This window comes from Zonotrichia leucophrys, chromosome 1 (assembly GCF_028769735.1).
Source record: "Zonotrichia leucophrys gambelii isolate GWCS_2022_RI chromosome 1, RI_Zleu_2.0, whole genome shotgun sequence".
NCBI lineage: Eukaryota > Metazoa > Chordata > Aves > Passeriformes > Passerellidae > Zonotrichia > Zonotrichia leucophrys.
In genome coordinates, this window is record NC_088169.1 from 78,811,130 (window position 1) to 78,827,978 (window position 16,849).

At 44.4% G+C, this 16,849-nt stretch overlaps 1 protein-coding gene across 1 annotated transcript in view; it reads left to right on the plus strand.

Annotated features, from left to right (window-relative positions):
• The window catches only part of MAML2 (mastermind like transcriptional coactivator 2), a 211,727-nt gene that overhangs the window by 185,986 nt on the left and 8,892 nt on the right, over positions 1-16,849 (plus strand). Inside the window, exons 3-4 of the mRNA XM_064718640.1 lie at positions 12,988-13,191; positions 15,189-15,300. Coding sequence (XP_064574710.1) covers positions 12,988-13,191; positions 15,189-15,300 — 316 coding nt within the window. The remainder of the gene's footprint in view (positions 1-12,987; positions 13,192-15,188; positions 15,301-16,849) is intronic.

The following is a 16,849-nucleotide window of genomic DNA, read 5'->3' on the forward strand; positions in this document are numbered from 1 at the left end:
GTACCAAACTTTCTGATGGAAACAAGCCTTTTTCTGGCTCCTAGATGGGATAACAGAGTAAGTCCTGTCTACTGCATGTCTGGGAAAGCAAGGACTGGTGGGCTCACTGTAAAGATGGCTGTCGGAATCACTCAGCACTCTCCTGAATTCAGATGCCATAGTTGTTGTGACACCTAATTATCCATGTATAGTAGGTGGTCCAAATAGGAGCACACAGCAGAGCAGCAGATGTGGGTTGCTGCTGTCAGATTAGATTGAGATTAGATAAAGCTTAATTAACACTTTATTTTTGTAAGATTCAACTCTGATTAGTCACACAAAAAATATTACAGAGAAGAGGGGCAGAAATCAAGAGGCATAACTAACATTATTAAAAATCAAGGAAGCATTTTTATAGAGCAAGACCTTGCTAGCAAGGCATTATTCCCTAAATTTGACACCTCTTTTGTCTGGAGAACAAGATGTACGTGGAAAGAGTTCTTTGCCCACCAACCAACTACTGTACAACCCTGCCCTTTCTAGCTCAAGCAATCTAATTTACATTATCATACATATTTCAACACCCATTTGAGGTACTTTATGTCATTGGTTAAAATTCTCATTATTTTCCATCACTTCTAGATTTGTAAAAACAAGAGGGACACAGTATTTTTGAGGTGTTTTATCAAGACCCCTACTAACCTCCATACAATTTATCAAGAGTTTTGGTGTCAAGCCCCACAAATGTCATCTCACAACTCCTTGCTATCCAGTATGAAACTTCTGTCATAAAATTTTGAATATTCTGAACCCATGGCTTGACCCATCAAAAGATTTTTTGACCTTCCCCTAATTAACAAAGGTATGTGAATTCTTCTGTGTCAGTCTCCTTCTATTGTTGGAATCCACATAGTGTCCTGGTAGGCTTCTCCTCCCTGTGAGTTCTAAAAACTTACCAGAAACTTTTGTGTGGCCCACAGGGAAGGTTGCTTGCAGGAATAGCCTGCAAAGCACTCATTGGACAAAATGTTTTCTGTGCCAGATAGTACAAACCAGTGAGCCAAGTAAATCCCATTTAAACGGGTTTTTTTTAAGTTAAAGGAGACGTGTGCTGTCTATGGTCCAAGAATTAATCCAACTTTTGCTTTTTAGGATGGGAAAAGGATGTCACAGATTTAGATAGTTTTGCTGTAGAGCAAATATACAGGTTTAGAATATCTAAAATCCAAAATAATCCAAGCTTACAATAAATGAGCACTTCTCCCTTGCCCTGTATTGTTGTCCAACTGCCAGGACTGCAAAAGGATGACCTCTACAGGGAATTCAAATCAAACCAAGCCAATTCCTTTTTTTTTTTTTTTTACCTCTGTGGTGTCTAACCAACTATTTGCAGAATGTAGTACAACTTATGTAGCTCATTTAGTTCAGCTGGTTTCTCCTTTTGCTTTCTCTCCTTGTAAGCACAATTAAGTGGTCAGCTGGGTGCTTCTATTGCAGTGTTTTGTCTGAGCTGTCTGGTCCAACACAGCTCAATGGGCATTGCAGATGGCAGTGAAAGCTCCTTACTGTACTTTTTATCACTTCAGCTCTGCCACCAGACAGTGAGAAGGATACACCTTGGCCACTAAAAAGTCTGATGCCAATAAACAGGGTCTTTTCTTAGTTTATGTGTTTATTTAACTGTGTAGCTGTGACCAACCATGTGAAGATGAGGGCAGAACTTAGATCTCCCCAATGTCTCTTCAAAGCATTGCCAGAAGACAGCACGCTGTCCCCCCTCAGCAAAGCCCAGGGCTTGTCTGGCAGGGCAGACAGTGTGAGTATAAAAGGCTATCCAGAGCCCCCTACCCCTTGCTCTTTGGGGTATTTACCTTTGCCATATCCCAAATGCGGGAAATACTACAGAAAAATATGTGAGTGATTTGGCAAAGGCAATTGCATTTGTGCTTTCCCTTGCTCAGAGAAAGAAAACAGGACAGTGATACCCTGTCCACCTGTTCTTTTTCATAAGAGAGTCAGTCTATTTAAAAACAGGGATGCAAAACAGGTTTTTACTGCTCTTGCACAAGAATAATACAAAATGAGCAGAAGTCATCCAAGAAAGTTTTTGTTGGCACCAACCTTCCCATTCTCCAGAGTCACGCGTTATCTGATAGCTGGCATACGGCAGGCTCTGGATAGTCTGTTATTCTTTCCCACGCTGCAAGATTTGGGCAGTAAATAGCTTAAATAAATGCCAGAAGTATAATTCACTTTTTACTTCATCTGATTTAAGGAAGACTTTCCTCAGATAATTCCTCCCAAGCATGCTGTCCAAGGCAGGACTGGTCCCTGGTGGATCGCGCTCTCTTGACCTCTCTAGCTGGCTCCATTTCAGCTTTTTAAAGGTTGGAGATAAAGAACAGAGGAAACAACTTGCTACATCCGAGCACTGTTGCACTTCTCTGTGAGCTCAGTGAGATGCCAGGTGCTCCTTGAGGGGCCTGTGCCATTATACAGCATTAGTGGCCCTATGTCACCTCTGAAATAACCTCTTACTCCTGCAGCAGGTAACCACCATGCCTGGTAATTCTACCAGAGGGGCAAAGAGGCAGCAAATCAATTCCCATGATGGGGATCCTGGCCAGGCAAAGGGCTAAATTCTGCAGGGCTGAAAGCAGAAGTGGAGGAGCTCTGTCTAGCTCTGCTACCCCTCCAAGAAAAAGTCTTAGTACCATAAAATTGTTTGAGTTGGAAGGTACCTTTCAAGATCATCTAGTGCAACTCCCCTGCAATGGGCAGGGACACTTTCCACTAGATCTCATTGCTCAGAGCCCCACCCAACCTGACAGTTAACATTTCCAGGCCTGGGGCATTCACAGCTTCCCTGGGGAACCTGTTCCAGTGATTCACCAATTTCATTAAAAAATCTCCTAATTATATCTAGACTGAATCTGCACTCTTTTAGTTTAAAACTAGAAGTAGGAATGGAGATTGCCAGTGAAGACTGAGGCAAAAGGTTGCTGAGTATCTCATAATCCATTCTTAGCAGTTTGCTGGTCATGTTCATTGAGGGGGTAAAGATTTCCTTATCTTTCCTATTCTGGCTGACATAGCTGCACAAGCCCTTCTTGTTACACTTGACATCCCTTGCCAAGTTCAGCTCCAGCCACATTGGCCTTCCTCATCCCATCCCTGCACAGCTGGGAACCATTCCTCTACTTTTCCTGGGATCCCTGTTCTTGCTTCCACTACCTGTGCAATTCTTTCCTGCCCTTTAATTTGACCAGCAGATCCTGATCCATCCATGCTGGTCTCCTGCCTCCCTTTCCTGATTTCTTACATCTGGGGATTGAGAGTTCTTGTACTCTATGGAAAGCCTTCTTAAAGATCTGCCAGCTCTGTTGTGCTCCCTTGTCCCTCAGGGCAGATTATCATGGGGTCCTATTGACCAACCCTTTGAATGACTGGAATTTTGCTTTCCTAAAATTCAGGGTCCTAAGTTTACTGTTTGCCTGACCCAGAGAAGTATTTGGAACCGCTGGGATTCCTGGGAAAATGACACTGCTTCCTACATCTTGAGATCATAATGAAAAATTAGTCAAATCCCAGGAGTGCTTTTTAGGAAACATAGTATTTTCACATGTTAATGAAACTGCTGTTGGCACAGAGAGATGAGGGATAGGTAGATTTGTCAAACCCTCAGGGTGCTGCAGCCACTGGCACTATTTTATCACACTCATCAAGACAGTGTGAGGGGATGGCAGGAGCTTAGGTTTATGTCAATTCCTGCAAATTAACTCCCATCAAATTAAGTTGTTTTATAACAAAGACAGTGTTATATAGGAAGGAGAGGAAAGACCACAGTTGGGGTTGTGTGATAGAGACTCATTTAAAACTGCATAGATGGGCAGGCAAAGCTGCTCTATTGAACCGTGTGTTGTGCACTTGCACCAGTGCCATGGGATGTCCCAGTTGGAAACCATTTGGTTTTGTCCCACTCCCTGCTTCTGTGCCCAGTGACACTTGGCTACCAGCCCCAGATGCAGATTTTGGTTAGCACCAGCCATTGTCCTGGGAAAGGTAAGGGGGAGCAAAGAGATCCAGTCCCACCTGAGGCACCTCCCTTCTGCAGCTGCACTCAGTGCAGGGAGACGCAGGTCAGAGCCATTTTTCACACAGTGCTTTTCAGTGTTGGCCATTGTTTGCCATCAGAGTTCAGAGCTGTTGGTGTTAGAAGGCTGATCCCAGGAGGCTCCAGTTTAAGGATGCTCATGTTCTTGCTGTGTATTCTCAGCAGGAGAGCTTTGATCTTAGTATGTGTCTGACAGTCATGTCACCCATGTTGCACTCATTTGAATTAAGTGTTTAACTCCAGTGTTGTGGTTTTTCTGTTGCTGTTATTGTTCTGCGTGTTTAGTAATTTTTTCTTTTTTCAATAAATATTTTGTTCAGGTTGCCTGCTCCCTTCTCCTGCAGAAAATTGGCATTTATGGTATTTGTTTTGCTTTTTCTACTGCTTGAGGAAAATTTCCATGTTATATCATCATTTTTTCTCTCTTCTTTTTTTTTTTTTGTGTGCTTGTTAATTAGAAGTGACACAAATGTGTTTAAACTACAGACGATTAATAGGGAGGGTGAATCATATATGATGTACCTCATTCACTTGGCTCCATGGAATCCCAGCAGTCCAGGTCTCCACAGCAATCTCTGGAGCACGCCTCCCTGTACGGTGCCCACACACCCTTTGGTTTACTGTGGCTGTCACAGTCACAGCCAGGGGGAAACATGAGGATAAGGCAAGGTGCCAGAAGAGATACATTATACCTCTGCCTGCTACCAGTGTCCTTAGTGCTGCTTTGTAAACTGAATGTTGAAATATAAACATGTATTTATGAGAGTCACCTATTACTGAATTACCTGCTGCTTCCCCTTGCAAGACTCTCATTTCCATTGATTATGGCTTTTCTAAGTGGGCTGAAATTTTCTGTGTTTACCTCAGGCTAGATGATTTTTGTGAGAGATAATAAACATATGGCAGTGAGACAAGAACATTTATTAGGTGAATTAAGTATACGTATACACAGATAACATATAGTAAAGATACAGACAGATAATCACAAATGTCTAATTCAACCAGTTCAGGAAGTTTTCACTGCCTCAGCTGGAAATTACCACTCTAGTTGAAGCACAGAGCCTGCAAGTATGCACGTACCTTGTCTTGCAGTACTAGGCAAAACAGGTCCCTTCACACACCAGCTCTTGTTCCAGCTGGAGTAGGGCAGTTTCTTAAACCTCTCTCATTTGGTTTCCTGCAATTGTGTGATGATAAACTAAAGGGCTTGACTTGTTGTAGTGTAGATATTGCATATTGCAGCCATCGCAAATTGTAATGCTGAAGTAGAACAAATCATTATGTGTTTGGTTTTGTCCAAAACCAGATAGGAGTCTTCATCATTCATGCTCATTGGCAAACTTATTTCAGAATAAGAACTCATGAAGCATTCAAAAACAGAGCTCCATACAGAGCGTGGGATAGTCTCTGCACAAGTCCATCAATGGAGGCTCTCTAGTGGTCTCTCTGAACCAGGTATTTTGTCCAAAAAGTGTAAGATGAAGTCACTGCAAGCCAAGAGTGCCACTGTGCCCCTGTGGCTGGATGGAGATCTGGGAGGAAATTCTAGCCCCGTTGAAGTCAGCTGGAGTTTTGCCATTGGCTTTGATGGAGCCAACATTCCTCTTCTGATGCAGACATTTCACAATAACCTCCTCTGTTGAACTTTCAACACATGCATGTTATTTTCATTACAAATAAACAAAATATTTCTAAAATGGACACCTTCATATATACAGTATGCCAGAAGATTACATTAAAAGTTCATCACGGTGCACATGGCAAAACACTAGTAATCCATCCTTGATGTCTCTGGGAAAAATTCTGACATGAACAAATCTCTTTTAGGTCATTTTGCCTGAATATACAGCAATCAAATTTACAGCTGAGGGTTTATTATTTTTGCAGAATGCACACGCATTCCGAATTTGCCGTGCTCAGAAATGGAGACAAGACATTCATCTGTGCGCTTGGCTTTGGGAAAAGACATCCCTGTGTGTGCGGCCATGGGCCCTGGTATAGAGCAGACAGGAAATCTGCCAGACTGCCTCGGCAGGAGGCTGCCTTCAACACGTGCAGCAAGGAACAAGAAATGTCTTAATGATTAATCACTGTCAACCTTTGTTCTCATTAAAGACTTGATTGTCAGACAAGGCTGGTAATGAGGCGCTGTTCCTGGGCCTGTTGCTATGTGATTGTGCAAGGGCTGAATCTGAGCCTTACACCCTGCAAGATGCAGCTCCCACTTTGCCCAAGTTTAAGGAGTTGGGGTCAGGAACATTGTTCTAAGAGTGCCTGCTAGTGGCTATGGGGCTGTGCAGCTCTCTGTCAAGGGATTATGGCAGGGCTGCAAATAAATCTGAAAATATGTTCGCAAGGATCTTGGCTATAAGCAGCTTCCCTATTGGTGTTGAACAGGCAAAGTGCTATAAGAGGTTTCTATTAAGAATTGTACAAATAATTAACTATCTGTCAAAGTGAGGATTGGCTCCTTTCAGGGATTTGTTCACTCATTTTTATGTTTGAGATTGTGCACAATTCTACCTATTTCTGAAAATGGTTCTGGGGTGCACTGAAATTTCAGTGTGCAAAAAAATGCATTTTTGAAAACCTGAACTCCCTGGATCTTCCAGTGAGAGGTGCATCAGTTGGGTTTGCTGAAATACTTATCCCTTGACATGCTGAATACCTGCTGCATCACTTGATGTCCAAACATACCACTCCAATGGGTGACTTACCCCATGAGGATGCAGAAATCAGGTGTGTGCTCCCTACTGTCAGGAGCAGTTCCAGTTTCAGTGTCTGAAGGGATTAGTCCACATTTCCTGTTTGGGCTCTACAATTCAGTCTGTTGAAGGAGTGACACAGCATTTGCTTCTTTTCCCTGACTGGATGAAGGCACAAGTATTTCTGGCAGACAGCCTGGGCTTGTGAAATTGCAATGCTAGTCGATGTTTCCTTGTGTATGTGCCTTGGAAACATGGTTGGCCCTGAAATTTTTTTGTCCTGAGAGCTCAGATGTTCTCAGGAGAAAAACATAGGAGATAGTCCCATGAGGCTGAGCCAACTTCTTATAAACACTCCACAAAATTACTGAAAGGAGCTATTTTGCAGCCTTCACACAGCTGTACCTTTGGATATTAGACACAGAAAAACCAGCTCTTGGGATCTTGCAATGTTCAAGTTTTTGAAATGCTGTTTGTACATATAAAAGCAATCTTCCTGGAATGCATAAAAATATTCTCTGACAGATATTAGGGGAAATTCAGCCTATGATAGTATCTTCCACCTGGTTAATTTGGGAGGCTTTTAGATCACTCTATGCAACACCCTTAGAAAGTCATCCACTTTTGCTTGACACATCATAGGGTGTTCACACTCACTCTTCCAGGCATCTTACTCCAGTGTGACTAGAAGCATCCAAGATGAGGAGTGTAAGGGAATGTTCTTATCATCTAATCTGGGTTCCTAATTCAGTTGTCTAAATTAAACATCTGAAGCCTAATTATACAGCCCCATCTCCCTGTATAGTGAAGGGAGACCTGCAGCAGGCAGTTTAGAGAGAATCTGCTCTAAGTTTTTTGTTAGAGACCTAAACTTCAAGGAGACTAACTTTTATGCTGTGCATTCCAGATATGAAAAAAGGTTGAATGAGTTTGAGTTGCTCAGGAAGATACTGTTTTCCACTCCCATCAAGCTGAACAAGCAGTAAGGCAAGGGAGAATCTGCTTGGCTGTGTTTCTCCCCAGTCTGTCTTATTTCCTTATACACAGATCATATCCTCAGCTGTTGCAGATGAGTTTAACCTCAGGAAATTCTTGGTATACAGTGGCATAGAAAGCAGCCCTCTGCACTCCAGTCAAGAGTGGGAGTTATTCCTAAAAGTATGAAAGTATGAAAACTCTAGCTTTTTCACTAGAGCTGAAAGAGTTCTTATTTGACAGGCACTCTGCTGTGGTCCTGCTGGAGTTTTGTTTTCTTGTCTGAGGCAAGGACACAAGCAGGCAATGCTTGGAGTTCAGACGACCATGAAAAGGCCAGTATTTAGCAGAAAGGGGTGCATCTTCTTCAGAAAAAAAGAGGGGGCTCAGAAGAGGGCTGGCAGGTACTGAGATTGGCTGTTCAGCAAAGCACCCTGTGCTCAGCTTCCTAAAGTTGCATCAGTCAGGCCAGCTCTTCTCAATAAGCCTGAGTGCTTGGCCCAGCAGCTGCAGGAGAGCCTCAGTTTGTGCTTGTGGGAAGGAGCATGCCAGCTGGGGCTGTGGAGGCTCCCATCAGGGCTCACAGGGCTTTGCTACCAGCCTTGCACTGCTCTGAAACACTGCAAGACTCTGTTGAGTCTTCCCCTTCTCCTCCTCCTCATCCTTCTCTTGTCCCCTCTTCCTCCTTCTCCTTTCCCAAGTGCTCAGTTGTCCAGGGTGGTTTGCAGTCAAACCAGAAAGGCCCTGAGAAGCTCACACTGTGGGGACAGCCACTGGTCCCTTGAAGAAATCCACAGAGGAGCCTTTTCCTTCATCATCCTCACTCTAAGCCTGCAGTGAAGAGCTGCACAAGCCCATGATGCCAATTAACACAACCTGCTTATGAGTGAGGACATCATGCATAGGTTCAGTCACCAGATGAACATGACTTTGCACATCTTTTCCCCTGGAAGCAGCTTTTTGTAAGGCAGGCATCTGTCACTGAGCAGACTTCCATAAATTGATCTGAAGACTTTTCCTTTCTTCTTTTAATTTTTTGTTTCTTTAAGCCATAACTGATGCAAGAGAAGAGCAAAGGTCAGAGCTGCCACTCCCAGTCTGATGCAGGGCACAGAATGAGTTGCCCCACAGAGGAACAGAAAGGTGGAAAAATTCCCCATCTCCTTCTGAGGAAAAAATCTGCAAGAAGCAGAAGCTCATCTTGTGGCACAGATGTCAGGGCTCCTGGCTGGGAAGCAAACAGCCTCTGCGGGCATTGTGGTTTCGTACAAAATTGACCATTGTTTCCCTTCTGTCCCATCAAAATTATTCATCAATTCAAAGCATTTCCAGGAGAAAGAGGGGAAAGGTTTGCACATCCTCTTCCAGCCAACTGTCCTTAAACCACATCTGAACTAAGAATGCAGAGACATAAGCTTGCAAGAGGCTTTCAGAGCTCCTGACAAGCTGTGTGGGAAAGAGGAGAGGAGAGGAGAGGAGAGGAGAGGAGAGGAGAGGAGAGGAGAGGAGAGGAGAGGAGAGGAGAGGAGAGGAGAGGAGAGGAGAGGAGAGGAGAGGAGAGGAGAGGAGAGGAGAGGAGAGGAGAGGAGAGGAGAGGAGAGGAGAGGAGAGGAGAGGAGAGGAGAGGAGAGGAGAGGAGAGGAGAGGAGAGGAGAGGAGAGGAGAGGAGAGGAGAGGAGAGGAGAGGAGAGGAGAGGAGAGGAGAGGAGAGGAGAGGAGAGGAGAGGAGAGGAGAGGAGAGGAGAGGAGAGGAGAGGAGAGGAGAGGAGAGGAGAGGAGAGGAGAGGAGAGGAGAGGAGAGGAGAGGAGAGGAGAGGAGAGGAGAGGAGAGAAAAAAGGGTGAAAAATAAAAGTCTATTTTTAAAAGTTCATATATATGTGTTAGAAGCCAAGAGATCCCTTCATTTGTATGAACACAAATCAGCTGCAGCAGGGATAGTGAAAGGCAAACTTGGTCTTAAATGCTTTGTTTTACTGCTAATTTAAACATTTGAACGTAATGTTCTTTGTGGTGCTTAAGAACAAAACCGCAGTTGTGCTCCCAGCTCTGATGAACTCTCAGTGTCTGCCTTTCTGCATCTCAGAGGTTTTATGTGGCACTGTAACATCAGATAATGTGGTGCAACACATCTGCTTTGTATGTGGAGCATCACCATGCTGAAGGTTCAGCTCTGGCAGGGCAGATGGAGTTTTGTGGTGGTTGGTGAACACTAACCCAGCCCCAGCTGGCACCAGGGATGGCCGTAAAAGAGCTGTAGGTCATTGCAGGGCTGGAGGAATGTGGAACATGCACGAGCAGTGCCAAAAAGTAGGGCAGAAACTGGGGAAAAACCCAGGTGGATATTTGTACCTGTTGGGGGTGTGATGCTTCCAGCCTGTTCTGACACCTAGCTGGCTGCAGGGATGTGCTCCCCATCATGCCACCTCCTTGGGGGCAAAGAGGACAGGTTACCTTCCTCATGCAGGTGGTGACACCGTGCAGGCAAGCACTCAGGGCTCCCCAGCTGGAGGGATCCTGGCTGCCTCTGTAGCCTGCTGGGTGGAGGTGCCCCTGGGCAAGAGGACAGGCATGTCCCACTCGAGATTTTCTTTGGTCAGGGCTTTCTAAAGCTAAACCACATGAACTGCAGCATGAGAACCCAGGAATGACATTATAAAGCAGCAGTTCTAGATGTGTGGGGTTGTAGTAAATCTGCTGCAGTAAAGCTGGGCTTAGAGCAGGATGAGTCAGTTTTGCAGAAGCAGGTTAACTCCAGCCAAACCTGCCCTTCCTCTCAGGGATGTCAGAAGGCACACTTTGTCCTGCACAGGGGCAGAGCCTCATGTCCCTGACAGCAGTGTAGCCCTTCTGCTGTCTGATTTGCAGTGATGGAAGCGCAGGGTGAGAGCAGGGCTCGATAGCACTGGTTCATGAAGGGTCAAACTGCTGTGCAGCCAGTCTCCTGATTTATTAGGAAACTGTTCTTCCTTCTCCCATTGCACGGGGAAGATCAGCAGGCAGGAGAAGTAACACATCGTAGATTCATAGGCTCACACTGACATTTCATGAACAGCAGAGAAAGGACCAAATGCAAAATCCCCCAACCTGGCTCCAAGTTGATGATTTACACTGTTTTCTCAGGGTCTATTTGCCAAGCAGCTGGTGCTTTGTGCCAATGGCTATTACAGAAGAGCTTTCTTTGATAGATACTGTGAATGAACACTACACAGTTTATCTTAAGACAAAATCCCCCCCACTGCTTATATGGGTTGGTAGGGAATGAGGGAAAGAAAAACTTAGGCTTTGTTGGTTTTTTTACGCAGGACTGAAAGCACATTCGGGGGAGCCTGCACTATCTGTGCAAAAACACAACAGATGAATTCTATTAATGGATGGAACATGTGGCTGGGTTCAAGCTAGAGTTGTCATTTGAATATAGAAGTCAAAGCCAATTTATTGTAACATATTTTTCTTTTCAAAATATTTTAGGAAAGACAAAAAAGTTTGCGCAACAACTTGGCAAGCGGGTCTGTTGAGAGGAGGTATTTTCTATCTTGCAGCTAACATAAGGGCTGAAAAATGTGGCAGTGCCGAGCAATCCTAGATTCCTTCTGGAACTGAAAGAAAGTGTGCAGGATATAATTGTGTAAGAGCCCAATAAATTTGAAGGGTGGGTTTGTAACACTGCCTTGGGGGCTACAGGTGGCTCCAGAACAAAGTCAAGGTTTTTATTTCAGTAACAGTCTTCAAATACTTTATCTAACTAGCTACAAACTCATGTGGCCCCATCTAGAAGCCAGGGAGTTATTTTAAAATAGAAATACCCATACAATCATTGTGCTTCTTCCATGCCAGATGGTAGAAAGATAAGTGGGATTAGTCTGCACGGAGTGTGTTACTGGGGAGGGGAGGGATGCAAAAGCTAAGGCGCAGGAATGAGCTTTCCTGGAATTTGCAAAGTGCTAAACATCAGTGCTCCGTGGGGCATGGGTAGGCTACATATGACCAATTCTTGTTTCGGTGTCAGCCCATGTTTGCCCAAATGCCCCAGGGCACAATGGCCATGGAGCAGAGCTTTACCAGGACAGCAGCCCAGATCCTGGCCACTCGAGAGAGTATACGCCCCCCTGCACAACAGGGAGCATCAGACTCCTGCTGTGGGGTCTGGTGTTGCAAGGCACAAATGCTGCTGCCTCTTAGGTTATACAGAGTTATGTGGTAGGTTCTTATGGTGAATTGCAGTCAAGTGGGGTCAGAGAATGGATGTGTCTCCTGGCTGTTGTGACCTCTTCAGTGTATCCCGTTTTCTTTGTAGCTGTGCATAGACTAAGTATTTTTGTGTGTGTACTGAGAAAGCTGCATTTGGTAAAGGCCCAAGTACCAAACACTGCTGGAGCAAGTAGGCAAAAATCACATTGCTGCCAAGGGAAATAATGGCCAAGAGAAAAGGAGCAGCATAATGTAATCCCATGTACATTCTCATCTTGTATGAACATGGTTTGAGTCCTCACGTTCCTTCTCCACTGCCCTCGAAGATGACTTTTTGCCATCCCTTCATTATGGAGCTGCACAATGGGAACAGGAAGCAGATCTAGGTCCCTCACAAAGACCAGAGAGACTCTTCAAGGTCCTTGCCAGTTACACATTTATTTTACTGAGGAAGTTGATACACTCTAAGCCTATTTAATCGTGGTGCTAATGGGATTCAATTAGCAGTCTCTCAGAGACTGCTCTTGTCAGGGAGATGACGGGACAAATGAAAGCAGCACCATTCACCCCACTGTGAAGTATTAACTTCCCACCTCTGTATTTTCTAAGAATAGATGCCACTTCTACCAATAAGTCTGCAGCTTCTCACTGCTGTTCACCAGATGGTAGGAACCAGCAGACACTGAGTTTGTTCCCTTGTGGTCAAACAAACTGCTGTACAGCCCAATGCACGTTTCCTGAAAGATCCCCAGGACAGCTCTGTTACTTCTGTTAATATTTCCCAAGCTCCTGGTACAATATTGAGACTTTCCACTGGAACCACCTGGTACATTTTCAGAGTCTTTCCTGAGGGATGAAGTTACTCAATCTTCTTCTTACTTTGTCATAGCCTTTGTATTGGTCACTTGTCCTGAGAGTCTGTGAGCTGTGTCCTGAGTTTCAGCAAATTACATAAAAAGGATTATTTCCTTTTCTTGATGCCTGTTATTATTTTCATCCTTCACGAGCCTTTTCTTCTGTTTCAGGAACAACACTCTGTGGTAGGCCAGGGAGCTGGCCCCACTCCAAGCTCCAGCTCTTGCTCAAATCCAAACACTGGAAGTGGTTACATGAACTCATCCCAGCAATCATTGTTGAATCAGCAGCTGATGGAAAAGAAACAGGCTCTGCAACGGCAAATGATGGAGCAAAAACAACTCCTTCTACAGCAGCAGATGTTGGCAGAAGCTGTAAGTTTACTAATTTCTTATTTTACGTAGAAAATATTGTCGTAAAACAATAGAAAAGAAAGCTAAGACAGGGAGAAGAAAGCCCCCTAAAACTCCAAGGTAGCTTTGGCAGTGCCTAGATTGTCAAGAGTGCACCTTGTATTTTTCAGCACTTTTCTAAGCCTTTTTGAAACCTTCTTCAATCTATATGAAACAATTTTCCAAGCTACTGCAGTTTCATTACAAGAACAATCCAAGCATACGCTTGTTTTTGAGACATGAATATTGTCAGTGGTTTTCTTTGCAAGATAAGCCAAGGTGCACTGCCATGCTACTTCCACCTCAGAGGAAAGTTTACTTCCAGGAGCTGTCACCCAAGCAGCACAGTGTGTAAAATGCCTGTGTGTGAACAAGGATCACATACCTTGATTTTGGGGTTCAACACAAGTTTGTGCGCTTCGCTGGGATTGTGTATGGGTCCTACTTTCTCTGGTTTTATTTTTGCATTTCTATGTATCTGTAGCTACTTCTCTGTCCTTTGGTATCTGAGAGACTGGTTGGGAGTTTCTGGTCATTTTAGGAGACATGGGAGATTCTATAAAGGAAATATTTCTTGACTTTTCAATTCATGCAGAAGAAAAAAGAAGTTCAAAATCAGCTCTCTGTGCTGCAGTTTTCTATCAGAATTTTTACCAGAGCGAAAACTTAATTGTTCAAATAGCTTATCTTAAATAAAATGGAAATTTAATCAGCTTGGCTTTGCTTTTGTTTTGTGTACATAGAAAACAGTTTTTACATGAATTGCAGGGATTTCATGGGAGTCTGTCTTATTCACAAGGATTCAGGTTGAGCAGGATATAAAAACAAACCTTACAAATCTTAATCAGACCCCTCCCTCCCATCATGAATTGTGGAAATGCTCTAAATAACACAAGAAGGGCTCTTCTCCCAGTCTTTTTAAGTGCTCCTGGGAGAAGAAAATAGAATTTTTCCAATAGAAGGTCCATATGCATGCTGTTTTCAGGCAGATTATCCCCAAATTACTCCGATGGACTTGCATCATCAGGCAGGGCCTGACTCTTTCACACTGACAAGCTGATTTGCCATTCTGGCAGCTGAGCACAAAACCTGTGCACATTGCACGAGAGGTGTGATGCTGTCCCAGCAGCTGTCCAGTAAAGGCACATGTGCACCAAACTCACAATTTCCTGCCATGGGGGCACATATCCCAAGGAACCATGTCTCATGGGTGAGCAGGAGCACTCTGGAGGCATCAAATCACACTGATGCTGATGAGAGATTTGGCATTGACTCTGGTGCCTGCTCTTTCCAGATCTTTATGAGCACAGGGCAGTTAGTCAGATTTCAGTTCAAGGACTTGGCTCTTTCACCAGAGACATGTCCCTGCAAGCTCAAAAAACAAAATAAAATCTCCCCAGATAATATTTTTTTCCTGCAATCTTTCCTTGCTGTCCTTGCCCCAATTCTTGTACTCCCAATGTAAGAGGAAGGACAGCAACTCATACAGGGAAGCACAGGGCAATGCTGAGTGGCAGGAAAACAGCCAGCCCAGCACCATCCTTGTCCTTGTCCTAAACCAGGTGTATATCCCCACTGCTGGTGTCCCTAGTAAGGAGAGCTGGGGAGAGAAAAAACAAGGATTTTACTGGGTTTTGTGGTCACTCCTACAGTGTAGGATGACAGAGTGAGGGAGGGCATGGCTGTGGATGGGTTTGACAAGCTGAAATAGAATTACACTTTGTACTTCAGTGGAGACATGGACATTGTTCTCAGAGGCTGAGAGGAAAGTTGAACCAGGCTCAAACACAATGCAACCAGCAAAAAGATTTCCATATAGACTTCAGTAGGTGATGGCACCGTTTCACAAGTGCCACCCGAGTGAAAGGAAGGAATACTTCAGCTTTTACATAACTGAGAAAAGAAAGAGATTGGCAAAACACAGAGCCAGGAAAGCATAAAGAAAAGCAAATTAATGTACTTCTACTCTAATCCTCTAGGAGAAAATAACTCCACAAGACCAGCTGAACAGACACTTGACAAGACCACCACCAGATTATAAAGACCAAAGAAGAAATGTGGTCAACATGCAACAAGCAAACCAATATCCTGGTAAGTACCCATGGGCTCAAAGCAACCCCTTCATTTCTTCCTTCCTTCCAGCTGGAAGACCATCCATAAGAGGCATGCATGCATGGGATGACTGGGGCATGATTTTCTGGATATCTGCTTCGATCCCTGCAGAGGCAGTTGGGTGGTGGCTGTGCCCTCCTGTGCTATCTACCTCACTGTCCTGCACCACTGAGAAGGGCTGGTGTATGATCTGGTGCTTCATCCAGGCTGATACTGCCTCTCTCAGACATGGGGAAGGAGGAGTTGGTACCTGTCCCATTAGCACTGTCTGGGGCAGATGTGCACCCACATACCTGATGCAGAGATGTCTTCTTGGCTATGCAAACTCACTGTGCTCAGGTGCTTCTCTCACGTATGTGGTGCACCTTGGTTGAGAGAATGAGATGAGAACCATCCCTCGCTTCAAATGGCAGTTCATGTACAGTGTGAGGACCCTCACACAGGTTTTTAAGTACCCCACACAGCACCATCATGGATGGCACTTTTGGTGTGTTTAATAGGTCATAGTCATGGCCTTAGAGCTGCTCTACATGCAGCATTTCAACAGATCAGTCAAACAGTAGAATAAAAGCCCTTGTTTTCTGCCAGAGCTGCCCAGGGCAGGAAATGCCCAACACTTCAGGACTAGTCCTTTGTTTCAGCTCTTGTGCCCTGACCTCCTGGGAGAGTCTAGTTGTTGGAGCACAGGATTGTTTGTTTGGCTTTTCATACTGTTCACCTTGCTGATTGGCTGAAGGCCACTCAGAGCAAAGGCAGAGTAAGGAAAAAATGCTGAGGGAAGAGGAGGTGCGGGAAATGCAGCAGATGGGACCAAAGGATGTTTTCTATACTGCAAAAACGTCTGTGCATATAAGTATAAAAAGAATTCTTTGCCTTCTAGTATATTTTTGTATGCAACATGCTAAAGAAAAAGAAGAGGGTTTTTTTCATTGTTTTTCCATAATTGTTGGCTCTGCAGATTCAGCCAGTGATCTGAGTCTTTCCTTCTTACCTGTCCTTCATAGCACATTTTCCGCTTCTATTACAATTTTAATGAGCTCTGAAGTGCAGCTTACTCACATGCCACCCCTCTGCCCCATCTGCTGGCTATGTAGGGATGGGCCAGGTTGGGCTGCTCAAGCACCATTCATGCACTCCTGTGCTCTGTTTACAAGTTCCAGCAGTGATAACCTTGCTGCAGCCTGGAAACTGCTGCTGGGAACTGCTGATTTCTAATCTTTCTAATGGACCTGGGCATTAATCTTCTCCAGTAAAGTGACTCAAGCATCCCAGTGTAATATCCCATGGTGAGGGCCCTGCTCGCTGGCTTGGTACCTCCTGTACTCCCAAAATAAATGCTTTGGCAAGCCCAGCATTCTGCTGAGGAATCTTGTGATTTGGTGTGTTGTTTAAAGGTTTGTTCCTGGAACCAAATTATTAACTGAGACTTGGCTTTTACTTAAAAACAATCCATTTCTAGCCTGAGACAGAAAATGGAAGTGAGTGCAGCCACATGTGTGAAAGGCTCCAAAGTGAGTAGATCACCATT